The following is a 14,354-nucleotide window of genomic DNA, read 5'->3' as shown; positions in this document are numbered from 1 at the left end:
ATCGTTTGTAGTGCAAGATACGCTCTGAAAAGTAAGTAAAAATGGTATAATGGGATTCTTTACTACCTCAATGACATTCAGATCAAACATTTTCAGTTTACGAGAAGATGGGGTATTTTCCCAGCTGTCAACTAGCACTCACAGCCTGAGGCCTGAGAGCCAAGCTGTGTTCTTTCAGGCGCCAACATCCAATAATAAGGATTTTGCAGTTGGAATGTGGTCAACAGTTTTTTTGGTATGTAAACTAGACTAGAACACAGCTCACTCTCCCATAGCTGTATTGACTATGTATACAGTAGTAAGACTTGGTTTTTTTTTGGTCTTTAAAGCAAACAGACGTGACGTTGAATACAAAAGCATATAAGGAGCAAACAGGAATTTCTGTCCCCACCCCGCAGCCCCCTTTAAATAGTTTGACTTGCCCAGTTTAGATAGGTTTGCCCATTTTTAAAAGAATGATCCAAAGATGCCAGAGAGAAAAATTTGTGCTCTGTAATCCATAATGGCAAGGGACACAATGTTTCAAACTGCTTCATTTAACCTGCTTTAATCCTCAGTGTAGATGGGACATTAAGAATTTATTAAAATTCTAAAAGGGTGTCCAACACATATTCTTAATTTTACCTCTCCCAACTTGAACAAGCAGTATATGGCACATATGCCAACTTAATCTTTCTTTGTACAATATTTCCTATTTCATTGAAATAGATTGTGAAAAAATTAAAATGCAGGCAAAGTTTTTAATTTTAGCTCACTCAGAACAAAAATGGAAGCAGACATTTTTATTCATGGTTTTATCTAACACTAGTTTAACCCTGGAGAGAACAACAAAGACACAAACACCATAGCAAAACAATTTTAGTTAACAGTGGATTCAGAGTAAGGAACATGGAACATGAAACTACTAAAAATATTTCTAATCAACAACTAAAGTCTGTCATTAGAGATCCTTCAAACTTTTTGGAAAGAAGTAAAAGACTGTATTTTTTCACCCAATTTTGTAATAATGCTTTTAATATGTCAGGATTCTAATAATAAGGCATTCTAAATCTAACCCTTTGTGACCAGGATTTTTCAACATTAATGTCGGGTACACCAATATAGGGATTCTGTACTTCTATCCATTTTTAAATATTATGGGTTGAACATGCAGTACTTTTGCAGATTATGGTAATATTTCCAATGTTATTTAACCATACAAAGTATCAAAATTACTTTTGAAGCGTCATAGCTCACTTTTTTTCTTTAACTTTTTACTAATTACCTAAATGTCAATAAGGCCTGTTTCTACATACTAAAATAAATCTGTAGAGAAGAGAGACTTTTGGATATCAAAGTAACTAACACATATGAATGATAACAACTGTTATTCTCCAGAGCATTAATATTTTCAAAACAATGTTAATAATCCAAATGTTCAGGGTTTCTACAATATAGCCCCCAATTTTTTTTTTTAAAGACTTTCTTCAACAGCTGTTACCTGAAAAGGCTGGGGGCGGAGGGGGGGGAGAGAGCAAGGAAAGGGGGGAGATGGGAGGGGAGCAGAGGGAAGGAGATTTTTATACTTTAAAATGCACAGGATTCCGTTTCAGTTGTTCCTTTTCACACTGAAATGCATAATAATGTTATCATCCTCCAAAATGCCCACAGAATACCACAACTTAGATTTTGAAATTCTTCCATTTTGATAATAGACATTTAATAGCAACTATTAAAAATAACAGTTTGAAAATTCATACAGATGAAATTATGGAAAAAAACTCTGGCTATTAAATTTCTGATGGTCAATCTTCTTTTATCAGCGTGCCAACATGCAGCATTAATTTACAAATGAAAAGCTGCCCTTATTGTCACTGAATTTTTCACTGCAACCTAAATTCTGTTTTTCTATTTTAGGTTTTGAAAAGATCAAAATTAAAAAATATATATTTCTATAACTGGATATGCAATAGGTAGCAAAATAAAAATGACCACAGTATATTTTAAACACACAATGCTGCTTTAAAAAGGTGCAGAGTCCTCAAGCCTGCATTAGAAATATAGGCAGAAATTGTTCTAAAACAAAAGGTTTCATATTGTTAATAGCTGTCTGAGAAAAAACACCAGTACAAATAAATGCAGATTTTCATTAGTTAAGAAAATCTAAAAATGTATATCAAGATATATATCATCACCTTGGTTTTTGTTTTGGGAACTACAAATACTTGGTCTTATCATACAGGTAAACTGTGCACAATTAAACTACAAACAACCCAGCTTGAAGGAAACAACCGAGATTCCCTCTACCAACTTCTATTTTCCTTTTCCATTCTTTGAAGATTTCAAAATCTGAAGCTTCAGTTCCTTAATCATCATCTCTAACTTTTCTCTTGCTTCTCGTTCTTGTCTCAGTTCATCTTGGAGCTCTTGTCTATCTGTCTCTGCATGATCCAGTCTCTGTCTTAGTTCTGCCAACTGCACAAATAATTAAAAAAAAGGAGAGAGCAATTTTTCTTTTTCTAATTTTAACATATATATTTGTAAAAGCCAAGTATTCATTTAATGAGCCAGCTGATTAATGTTGTAAGTATCAGATAAAAATATTTCAGATGAACAATGTGTCTCAGGTTAGTTCACACAGCCTTTTTTAAAATAAAGAATCTTTTTCAAAAAGTTGCAATGTACTGGTACGCTATTTAATGGCAACAATGTAATACTATACATGCATACCCACCGTGGTACAATACAAGTAGATCCCCACATTGTGTATACACCAGACCTTTGCTAGAACGCAGGATTATGAATCCATGTGCGGTACCGCGTTAACGTGGGGACCACGTTAAAATGAATTGCAATTAAAGTAATTAAATTTGGGATCCATGGCCACGACCGTGTTATATGCGAATTCGCGCTATATAGATGCATGTTCTAGTGAAGGTCCGGTGTACTTATATATGTTTTCATATTAGTATATAAACTGCCATAACACATCATATCATTAGTACATGTAATCAGATATTAAGTCCCTGCCAGTGGTCAATACCAGATGCTTTTCATATTCCATAGTTTTTGTTCTCTCCGTTTATTTGCCTTGCCTGACAAAACGCTACTTTATTCCGTAGGCATTAATGTGCCTCTATAACTAAGGATGTCACCAGAATAAGACATGATGGGATGGTCAGGTATGATTACCTTTAGTTCAAACCAAAGAGAACTCTGCAAACTAAAGAGAAGAAGACTATTTAAATTAATAAATTTGCTAGTCTCTAAGGTGCCACAAGTACTCCTCGTTCTTTTTGCTGATACAGACTAACCTGGCTACCACTCTGAAACCTACATATATATGTATAAGTTAAAACATGAGCATACATATAGCACAAATAGTTTGAATAATATAAAATCAATGTGCTTACTTCACTAAGAAAGCCATGCTAAGTGAAAAATATATTGTAAAATACTCCAAAGCCAAGAAATTCAGAGTTATAGTTCAAACTCACTAGAGCGATAATTTAAATTAATTTGCTACATGAAGTTACCTATTGTTGCAAAGACAATGACCCCCATACCAAATCATTCTTGGCAAACTGATTAGTGTATACACTATACTCTTGGGATTATATACTATAATTTCAATGTCACATGTCGATCATGCTGGAAACTCATACCCAAAGTTAACCTGGTCGCCATGAGCATACACACACTTCTCTCCTTAGCAATCAATTCAATATGTTCAATATATTTTATTACTTAATGTTGAAGTTAAACTGAAGAACCTGATGACCAGTTATGCAAATTATATGATAATGCCAAGCTACAAGTTCTCTCATAGAATTCTTTGTTCATTTCTGGCAATGACACTGATGAAAATTTTGTTGATCTGATAGCTTGAGGAGATGATCTGTTAGAGCTGGTTGGAACATTTTGACAAAAACATGACATTTTTGCATTGTTTTCAGTTTTCCAAAGAGTTAGTAATTGGTGATCTTTGAAGGCCTTTTTTCCCCATCTGCTAAGGAATAGTGTTCCATGTACAATGGGTGATGTGGAAGAAGATGAAGAAATATTGTTTTGAGAGACTAATGATGCACCAACATCAGTAAAGGGATTGTGGCTAATGGCCTAAATTATCAAAAATGACTACTGATTATAGGTAGGGCCCTGCATAAATCATGATTTCACAGAGCACAGAAATTGTAAAAATTCCCCCCAATTGTGAATATTAGTCAATTTCAAGGATGAGTTTCACAACTAAATTTAGTCAATTTCAGGGACAGAATCAATTGATTAAACTCACTTGTAAAATTAATTCTATCCTTAAAACTGACTAAATGTATTTGTAAAACTCATTTAATGCAAACTCTGGGAAATTCAATACTTTGCCATTCACACTGCTGTGAATTCACTATTTTAAAAAAATGTGATTTATACAGGGCTCTAACTTATGGATACCTAACCTGAGATACCTTAAGAAGCCTGATTATCAGAAAATGCTAAACACCCATCCTCTGAAAATCAGGCTCCTTTAAGATATTGCAAGTTAGGCACCCAAAATCATCAGTCACTTCTGAAAATTCAGTTCAGCATGTCTTAAAGATCTTGGATAAGGAAAGATTTATATATAAAAGCAACTCAGCTAATATACAAGACAAAAAAGTCAAAAAGAGGAGAAACCACTTGAATTTCCATGAAGTACCACTTTTTAATATAATTTCTATAGTATGTCTCTCAGAGGTGGAACCAACTCAGAAGGAGAAAAAAATGTACAAGTTTGCCCCACTGGTTCAAGGACCATTAAAAGGGTGAATGTTTCATTATCCATTTCAGCCACTGGAGTATGTCTAATTCCTATGTAGGGGTTTTATATACATACCAGACCAACACTCTGGAAACAAATTATGATGTTTGGAGGATTCCTATAGGTTCCCAAGAGATTTTCCAGATGATTTTCCAATCAGCTTTTTAAAGGCTTGGAATTAAATTACCTTTACATGTAGTATGTTTTAAAATTTCTTCTGTTTCTAGTAGTACAGGGAATATATCTGAAGCAAATAAGACTGCCCTGCTGAGACTGTAGAACTACAGCACTCACAGCCAAGTGCCTGTAAAACTAGAACTGTCTGAAGCAGCTCTTTAGTATCCATAGGTACATATAAAAATTGTACAAAACATACACCAAGCATTTACACCATAATTTTGGCCGGATGGTGGCTCTAAGAGCTCACATTTTAAGAACAAAGGAAAACATATCCACTGTGTCCTAATGAGTCTAAACTGGTTTGAAAAGATCTCTGAACTGAACTAATTTATCCCTAAGTCTCCCCATTCATTTTTTAAGAAGGTGGTGGGAACAGCAGATATGGATGCATTTTTTAAGTGACATTAAGCCTAATGCAGTAAAAACAAAGAGGAGAAATGAGAGAAATAAATCAAATACTGAAGCCATCTAGTAGAGAATTGTAATATAAATATAACATTAATTTGGGTTTTGGTTAGAGTGTCTCTTACATTCAAACTCCTTCCCCCCCCCAGAGGAACGATCAAGGTGTCTTAGTCTAGATTTTTCCTCCCCTCCATTCCTCTCCTTCCACAAAACTCTTTTTAGGAGAGAAGTGGGAACTGGAGAAGCCTGCTGATTTTTTTTTTGATTTTTTTTTGTGGGAGCTCAGCCAAGTTGCTCAGAGGGGTACCTTAAACAGTGATGACAGTTATACTCCAGCTCCCTATTTGACTCATGTATATTGATAATCCAATAATTTATCTATAGCAAAAGGGCCTAATGAAATCTGGAGAACTCATCTACCTCTACAGCTGTGGGTAGCCCACCCAGACTCAAATGTCTTGGAGGGATAAAGGAGAACAGGATTAGCAAAGTAGGAGATTCAGATAGCTGGGCATTTACACAAGCGTAAGCATTTTCTACTTTTTCTGAAGTGTGCCAGGCACAGCTAGACCCAGTTGCTTTGAATTTAGAACCATGCCACATTTGGGGCACTTTCCCCTTTAGTACTGACCTCTTTCTTCATGATCGAGGCCAATTAGATGGTCCTTTGACAGTGGCAGGCTGTTAGCATGGACTCCTTGACTCTACTACTGTGCTTCTGTGGAGAGCAGGTAACAGGTGCAATGAAATAATATGCATAATGACACTGTGATGTATGCAGTGCAGGAGCCAGGAAGAGAGCCTCTTGCAGGATTCCAGCCATTTAGAAGGATCCATTGGCAGGCTAGTGACACTGGCTAAACTGCTCCACCGTACTTTGTAGGGAACTGGTGGCAAGTGTGGTAAAATGGCAGATTAGACTAGACTATTTTGCTACACTCACTGAGGGAGCCAGGAAGAAGGGACTTGCACCCATTACACCCTCAGGCTGGTCTAGCAGGAAGAACAGTGATCCAGTTTAACTCTGAATTCCGCTTTTTCTTGGCTTCCCAGCAGAGGGTCATTTCTCACAATTTAAAGCTCTCAGAGGTAGAGAGCAGAGCCTGCAGATGCTTTCTATGATAAAAACAGTGAACTCAGGATCTCTGGAATGCTACATCCAGCCTCTGAAGAAATTACTGTTCAAAAGAATCATATTTCACTCAGGTGTGACTGTGATTGATGCTGACAGGTATTGCCAAAATCAATTGCTAGTAACATAGAAATAATTAGAGAAAAACGCTTGAATAAGCTATACTGTCCAGTTGAACCACACAGCTAAACAACTGGAAGTTTATATGAAAGAAATGTGTTTAGCCTCATAAATCTAACTTTTTAAAAAACCCTTTGGAGAATAATTTACTGCTTGTGCCCTCCAAAGAATGTACACTACACAAAAAACATATTGAACACAATTATCTTCATAAAACAGAATATGCTGTTGTCTGCAGTAATGGGGCTTGTACCAGATGTTTAGTAAATCGGACTACACATAGAAAGGATTATTTCTGACAGCAGAGGTTAGGAATCCTACTGAGCAGAATGTCATGAAATTAAGCTCAACAGAAAGGATTTCTGATCCTAAACCAAATACTTCTTCATTCAGCCATGTGACGAAGTGGGACTGTTCTCAATGTTTCCTCTGAATACTGTAGGGATGCCTCAGTTTCCCCTATGCATTTCTTAAGTCGCTAAATGGTGGGATAAGGGGGTGTAATTGTTGCAGAGCAAAGGGCCAGTGCACCTAAATGGCCAACACATTGTCTCCTGGCAACTAATGGCCCGGGCCCTTACCCCCTGCAAGGAGATAGCTAAAGGTGTTGGAGAACAAAGGAATCAGGTGACCTCCTGGCCCGGGAAAGGGACAAAGCCCAGAGGAGGAGGGGCTGGAGGGTGAATCAGTTTGGAGCTGGCTGGGGCCTGTGGAGTGAAGTGCAGACGTGGTTGTCTGGCTCACTGCCCCCCAAAATAGACCTGGCTGAGGGGCCCTGTTCTCTGTACCTACAAGCTCTGTTTTAGACCGTGTTACTGTCATCTAATAAACCTCTGTTTTACTGGCTGGCTAAGAGTCACGTCTGACTGCGAAGTGGGGGTGTGTGCAGGACCCTCTGGCTTCCCCAGGACCCCGCCTGGGCAGACTTGCTGTGGGAAGTGCACGGAGGGGCAGAGGATGCTAAATGCTCCAAGGTCAGACCCAGGAAGGTGAAGCCATGTGAGCTTCTTGCCCTGAAGACAGTCTGCTCACAGAGAAGAGACTTCACCAGAGTCCTGACTGGCTTCGTAGGGAGCAGTTCCAGAGCATCGCCCGGGGACTCTGTGACAAGCCAGTAGCTGCTTTTCATCTTGTGGTACTTTTAGTATAGAAAGGAAAATATAATTTTATTGATGAGTTGATCACAAAGCTTATTGATTTGGCCGTTTAGAATTGGTTTTTAAATAATTAGGATGACTAGATCTCTATGACAGAAGGACTGAGACCTGAAATAATTCAAGTTTCATGGTAAGCAAAATTAATAAACAAAATATTTAGAAGAGTCAGAATCCATGCTACCTGCTGATGTATCTAGCAGGATGACAGACGCTAGCTCCTATAGAAAAGAACAATGATATAGAATAAAAGTTATTTAGTCTAAAGAATCAGAGGGGTAGCCGTGTTAGTCTGGATCTGTAAAAGCAGCCAAGAGTCCTGTGGCACCTTATAGACTAATAGTCGTTTCGGAGCATGAGCTTTCGTGGGTGAATACGAAGTGGGTATTCACCCACGAAAGCTCATGCTCCAAAATGTCAGTTAGTCTATAAGGTGCCACAGGACTCTTAGTCTAAAGAGGTGAAAGTCACCACAGCTTTTGACATAGCAACATTGGAGACAGGAAAGCTGGGGGAACTTCCAGAGGTAATGAATCAGTAGACAATCATGGGTTGAGGAAACCAGACTGTGGCCTTCCTCTCCAAGAAGACTCTTAATCAAATGCTTCTATGAAAAGTAGAGGTGGCCTCACCTGATACTGTAGCGGACTCTGACACCAAGGGAAGCTGTCAGTCTAACCCAGGGGTCGGCAACCTTTCAGAAGTGGTGTGCCGAGTCTTCATTTATTCACTCTGATTTAAGGTTTTGCATGCCAATAATACATTTTAACATTTTTAGAACGTCTCTTTCTATAAGTCTATAAAATATAACTAAACTATTGTTGTATGTAAAGTAAATAAGGTATTTAAAATGTTTAAGAAGCTTCATTTAAAATTAAATTAAAATGCAGAGCCCCTTGACCAGTGGCCAGGACCCAGGCAGTGTGAGTGCCACTGAAAATCAGCTCGTGTGCCACCTTCGAAACCCGTGCCATAGGTTGCCTACCCCTGGTCTAACCAAAGTGTGGCTGCTTTCAAGAAATATAAGCATTCTTTTTTTCTCTACAACTAAAAATGAGAATATTTTATTTTGTTTAGCTTACAAGTGCAAATCTAAATGTATTAAGCAAACCATTTTTGTTTTAACTGCATTTTCTCCTCATTGTTAAAAAGTCTTGTTTTTATTAAATTACTGTGGTATGGTTTAATGCAGGCATCCCCAAAAAGAAGAGAACTGCATAACCTCTAAGGAGAGATACTGACAGGTAAAGAGTTTCTGTACCCTATGTCCCCTTCAACATTGGTCAACAGGCATGTACAGAGGTGTCCTATCTCCATGAGCTATGTTGCCATTAGGTGAACAAGAGGGAAAAGGCCAAAGAAGATGATGAAAGCTGGTAGTGGTACAGGTAACACACTTCATCATAAAGTTTAAAAGCTGAGCTGGCAACAGCCTAGTACAGTTCACTTTACTTGGCAATTTCATAATTAACTAGGTGGTGCTGGACAAAACACAAGATTTCAAACAATATTTTTTCTCCTTACCTGTGCTGCATATTCAGCTTCTTTGTCCTTTTCTAAGTTGGAGTCACAGGTACACTTTTGCCTCATCACTTGTTCCAGTTTTTTCTCCAAGTCTCTCTGCTCAACATAAAATTCTTCCATTCTTTGAGCATGCTCAGTTTGCAAAGATTCAAGTTCCTTCTGTAAATTCTGCTGCTCCTCAGTTAGTTCCTTCATAACTTTAGAGTTACTTAACATTTCCACTTCCTGTCAAGAAACGATGAGGATTATACACAGAGTGATTCTAAAATCACTACAATCAAAATCTGTGTTTCTATTAATTTAAATGGGTATCTGGAAATACTGAGGAGAAACAAACAGATTGTCCACTTTGCTGCTCTGTAAATAGGAGTGTTGAATTCTGTAGTAATTATGCAATATAACAAAGTGGTATTGTCAAACACCCAGAGTTTCCAGAAACCAACTCACAGGTCACAAAAGTGAACCTATGTGAGCAGCCATTTCATTTTGTAAACCAATTAAAATAATAATAATATTACATTTGTTCTTTTATATGAAAATGCAGAGATCAAAATGGGCTGGCTTGTGGCAGCTTAGCAAGTCAGTATTTTTTTCTGGATATTGCCATCTTTTCCTCTCTAGTTTTAATATTTTTTTTAAATGAAAGCTAAGTCTCTGAACTAGGTGTAATCAAACTAGTGATATATACCAGAGTCTGCAGGCAGCCTGAAATAGCAGATCTGGGAGGCATGAGTTATCCCATTTTACCTCAGTTGTGTTGATTCTAAAGTTAATTATACCAATGTTAAAATGGAATTTACTTTATTGCTGGTCAAAGAACACATGAAACAAAGACAACGATCAACTGACATAAATGCATGCAAAGCATGCATGAAAGAGAGAGAATCATACTGTGAAGATATGGCCAATCTGATGCAAGTGGCATCTTGCTTTGGGGCCTCAAGTGTACAGACTTTAGTTTGTGGTTAGAGCTTAAGATAATTATATTTAGCTTTTTCTTCAATTCAGTTCCTGTACAATTTCTCTGATAAGTATCTATGGAAGAGAGGGTTTTAAGGCTAGCTATGGAGAGCTGCAGAGGTCTCTGCTACCACAAATAGAAGGGAAAGAAATCTTCTGTATTTAAATTATTTTTTCCTTGATTTGAGTTTAACAAAGAAGCACAGCCAAACTGGTGATGACAATATACTTTCAAGGGGAGAGATATTTTTCTGCTGCAAGGGGAAAAACAGACAAACCTAGCTGGAATATTTAGTTAGAAAGTTACTATAAAAGGGAAATCTTTGTAAGCAGCCTAAACAGTAAAAATAAACATATTTGAAGCTGGCAGAAGTAGTTAACTGAAAACTTAAGTACTACATGGAACCAAAGAGGAAGATAATATTTATACTTTCACAAAAGTTTATTTTTGTTTAAATACCAACACATAGCATCTTTCATCCACAGATCTCAACACACTTTACAAAGGTAGATAACCATCATTTTTCTCCATTTTACAGATATAAAAACTGAAATATGGAAAAGTAAACTGACTTGCACAAGGTCACAGTGAGACAGTGAAAGAGCTTACGACAGAACCCAAACCTCCTGACTCCAAGTCTGGTGCCCTAGACATTGAACCATAAAATTTCCCTGCAACTCTGAAACAAGTCTTGTACCTGGTGCTGGTGCCCATTATAAAAATCAAACATTTACCAAACTGTGGCACTAGAGGGAAGGACTGGTGAAAAACTATATTGTGGTGCATGGAATCAGAGTCAATATTTCAAAAGCTATCATTTGGTGGTAAAAAACCTTGTGGGATCAGCCAAACCACAACCAACTAAACAGAAAAGTTGATGGTTTGGAGCACAAAGGAGCAGAACGTATATAGGCCAAAGAGGGGCCCAGGACAATCAATTGCAGTGTTTTTAGCCACAAATGAATAATCCTGGAATAAATTTCACAAAAATCTAGAACAAAATCATAACAGATGAACAATGACCTAGAGCAACTCAATCCTTTGCTGAATTCCGTGCTCAATCCACCTGAAAAGAGAGACTTGCCTACTGAGAAGTGACTGAACCCTACTGGGGTTTGAAACACTATTCAATAGTTTTTGACAAATGTTTATTTTTTAACTCTTGGTGCTGAAGAAGAAAATCAAGATTAAAATTAACAAACTTTCTAATTAAAAAACAAGCATTATAAAAATCACTATAGCACATATTAAATGGATTTAAAACTGGCTGAAATGTCAAAACACAATTGTTAGTAGGAAATCATCAATGAGTGGCATGTTTTTACTAGGGTTCTACAGGGATTAATACTTAGCACTATACTTTTCAGTATATATTTTTGTTAAGGATCTGGAAGAAAGATAAAATCACTGCTGATAGAATTTGCAAATGGCACAAAGATTAGTGGAGTGGAAATAATGACATCATTTATACAGAACACTCTAGATCAGTGCTTCTCAAAGTCAGTCCGCTGTTTGTTCAGGGAAAGCCCCTGGCGGTCTGGGCTGGTTTGTTTACCTGCCATGTCCGCAGGTTCAGCCGATCGCAACTCCCACTGGCCGCAGTTTGCTGTCCCAGGCCAATGGGGGCTGAGGAAAGCTGCGCGGGCCGAGGGTTGTGCTGGCCGCCCTTCCCGCAGTCCTTATTGGCCTGGAGTAGTGAACAACGGCCAGTGGGAGCCACGATCGGCTGAACCTGCGCATACGGCAGGTAAACAAACCGGCCCGGACCACCAGGGGCTTTCCCTGAACAAGCAGCGGCCTGACTTTGAGAAGCACTGCTCTAGATCACTTGGTATTCTAGGCACAACAGACAACTTGAGTTTTAATACAGCCAAATGCAAGATCTTACATCCAGGATGGAAGAATGTAGGCCATATTTACTGGATTGGGGGGACTGTATCCTGGAAAGCAGTGACATTGAAAAGGATTTAGGGGGTCAGGGTAGACTAACTGACATGAGCTTCGATTGTTATGCATTGGTAAAAGGCTAACAAAATCCTTTTGACTGTATAAAGAGGAATCTCAAATAGAAATTAGAAGATGTCATTATCTCTTCATATGGCCTGGGTGGCACTACTGCTGAACAGTGTGTTCAGTTTTGATGTTCACACCTCGAGATGACGTTGAAAATTGAAAAAAGTTCAGAGAATTGCTACAAGAGTAATTTAAGGTTTGGCGGACATGCTTTACACAGGGAGACTCGATCTCTTAAAGAGCTCAATCTATTTTACTGAAGTAAGGGTTAAGAGGCTACTTGATCACAGTCTGTAAGTTCCTACACAAAGGGAGAAGACTCCTGGTACTAGTGGGCTCTGTAATCTAGTAGGCAAAGGCCTAACAAGTTCCAAAGTCCAGAAGTTCAAGCTAGAAAAGTTCAAACTGGAAATAATGCACTTTTAAGGAAAAACCAATGAAAGTACTTAACCATTGGAACATCTTATCAAATGTGTGCTTTCTCCGTTACATTAAGTCTTTAAATCAAGATTTGATGTTTTCTTAAAAGATATGGTCTAGTTCAGTCATAAATCATTGGCTTTAAGGCAGGAATTACTGGGTGAAGTTCAATGTTTTGTCAGACTAAGTGATCATAAAGGTCCTTTGTGGTCTTAATCTGTCATTCTGTGAAGATGGCTGTGGAGTATGTATTTATCTGCTAACTGAACTAGAGAGTTAACACAGTGAAGTTACTTAAGCCCAGATCTTGCAATTTACTCTGTGTAGGAACAAGGATCTGCCCACACTGAACCAGTTGCAGGATCAGTGCTAATATTTATTCATTCAGAGTAAAGATTACCACAGTGTCAACAGGACCTATATACCATTGACGGTGCTAAACTTTATTGCAGGGTTTAAGAGGGACTCAAGTAGAGCAAAGGTCCTTGTGCATATGTAGATGCAAATTTCAGGTATAAACAAACAAAACTTTATTTCATACTAAACTAAATAAGCATGAAATTCACCCCACTGCAGAGGGCCTACACAAAGCCTTGGGCACCATGCAAGCCCTTAACCTCTGCAGTGGGCTGAATTTCAGCCTCATTTACTATTAAATTATATTTTCACGTACATAAGGCCTAGAGTAAAATTTGGTATACAAATGTAGTGTGCATGCATAAAAATTGTGTGAATACAACTTTAGCAGGAATATTAGGTAACTATTTTTGTAATGCCAATGCTGTTTAATTCTAGTTAACAACAGAAATATCCTGTAAAAAATAAATTTAAGTACAGTACCTGAACTGTGTTTTAAAAATATATTACACTTCTCTGGAAATGACATTTTATTATTGCTGAATTAAATCTTAGCTATCAATGAATGCAGCATTGCTACATTATTTCAAAAGTAAGTGTACCATATTGTACCACACGCAAAGATAAAAGGCAAAGCTTTTGTTATCTGTCAATCCTAAATGCCAATGATAGCTAGTAGAAGGTTGAGATTTTTCTAGTGAACAAACCTCCTCAATTTTTCTACCACAGATATAAACTCAAAGTATAGTTTTATTCATTAAGAATTCTTCCCTTTTGTTAATTTTACTGAATAGGTTAAAAGCCTAAGACATGATCTGACAGTATGTGAGAGGTGATCTTAAATTTTATTTAAAACTGAGTCAAATAATTATTGTTCCAGTAGCTAGCAACTTGCTGCTCATTTGAAATAGTTAAATGTAGAGTAAATGATGTCAACTGCTAGTGAAACAGTATTAGACAAAGGAAGGAAGTTTCTATTCCGGTAATGGTTCAAACAGCAGCAAGATCTTAAACTACCTGGCATGTGATAGAAAAAACAGGGTTTGAATACAGTCAGCTATTAAGCTATACTTCAGTTATTAAGGTCATATACTATACTATATTAGCCTCCAAACCTACAAATTAACACCATATAGGACCTATGGATTATTTTGGTTAAAAAATGGATTTTTACAATTATACTTAAAGAATTCTATTAAAATATGTAACGCACATTGAAAGAAATATCTAAGCACCAAAAATTAATTAGAAAGTGAAGCACATGGATTTTTTTTCTCCCAAGCAGTGATCTTGGCAATACACATGTACCAAGAT

At 37.5% G+C, this 14,354-nt stretch overlaps 1 protein-coding gene across 2 annotated transcripts in view; it reads right to left on the bottom strand.

The window, feature by feature from the left end:
• Nucleotides 1-305: 305 nt before the first annotated feature.
• Nucleotides 306-14,354, bottom strand: part of SKIL (SKI like proto-oncogene) — a 36,265-nt gene continuing 22,216 nt past the window's right edge. For both annotated transcript variants that reach the window (XM_045029667.1, XM_045029666.1), the window contains exons 7-8: nucleotides 9,290-9,514; nucleotides 306-2,454 (exon numbers count right to left, since the gene is read on the bottom strand). In XM_045029667.1, the coding sequence (XP_044885602.1) occupies nucleotides 2,293-2,454; nucleotides 9,290-9,514 (387 nt within the window). In that variant the 3' untranslated portion in view covers nucleotides 306-2,292. The remainder of the gene's footprint in view (nucleotides 2,455-9,289; nucleotides 9,515-14,354) is intronic.

The sequence above is a fragment of the Mauremys mutica genome, chromosome 9, assembly GCF_020497125.1.
Source record: "Mauremys mutica isolate MM-2020 ecotype Southern chromosome 9, ASM2049712v1, whole genome shotgun sequence".
Classification (NCBI taxonomy): Eukaryota; Metazoa; Chordata; order Testudines; family Geoemydidae; genus Mauremys; species Mauremys mutica.
This window is presented reverse-complemented; position numbering and strand designations above follow the sequence as displayed.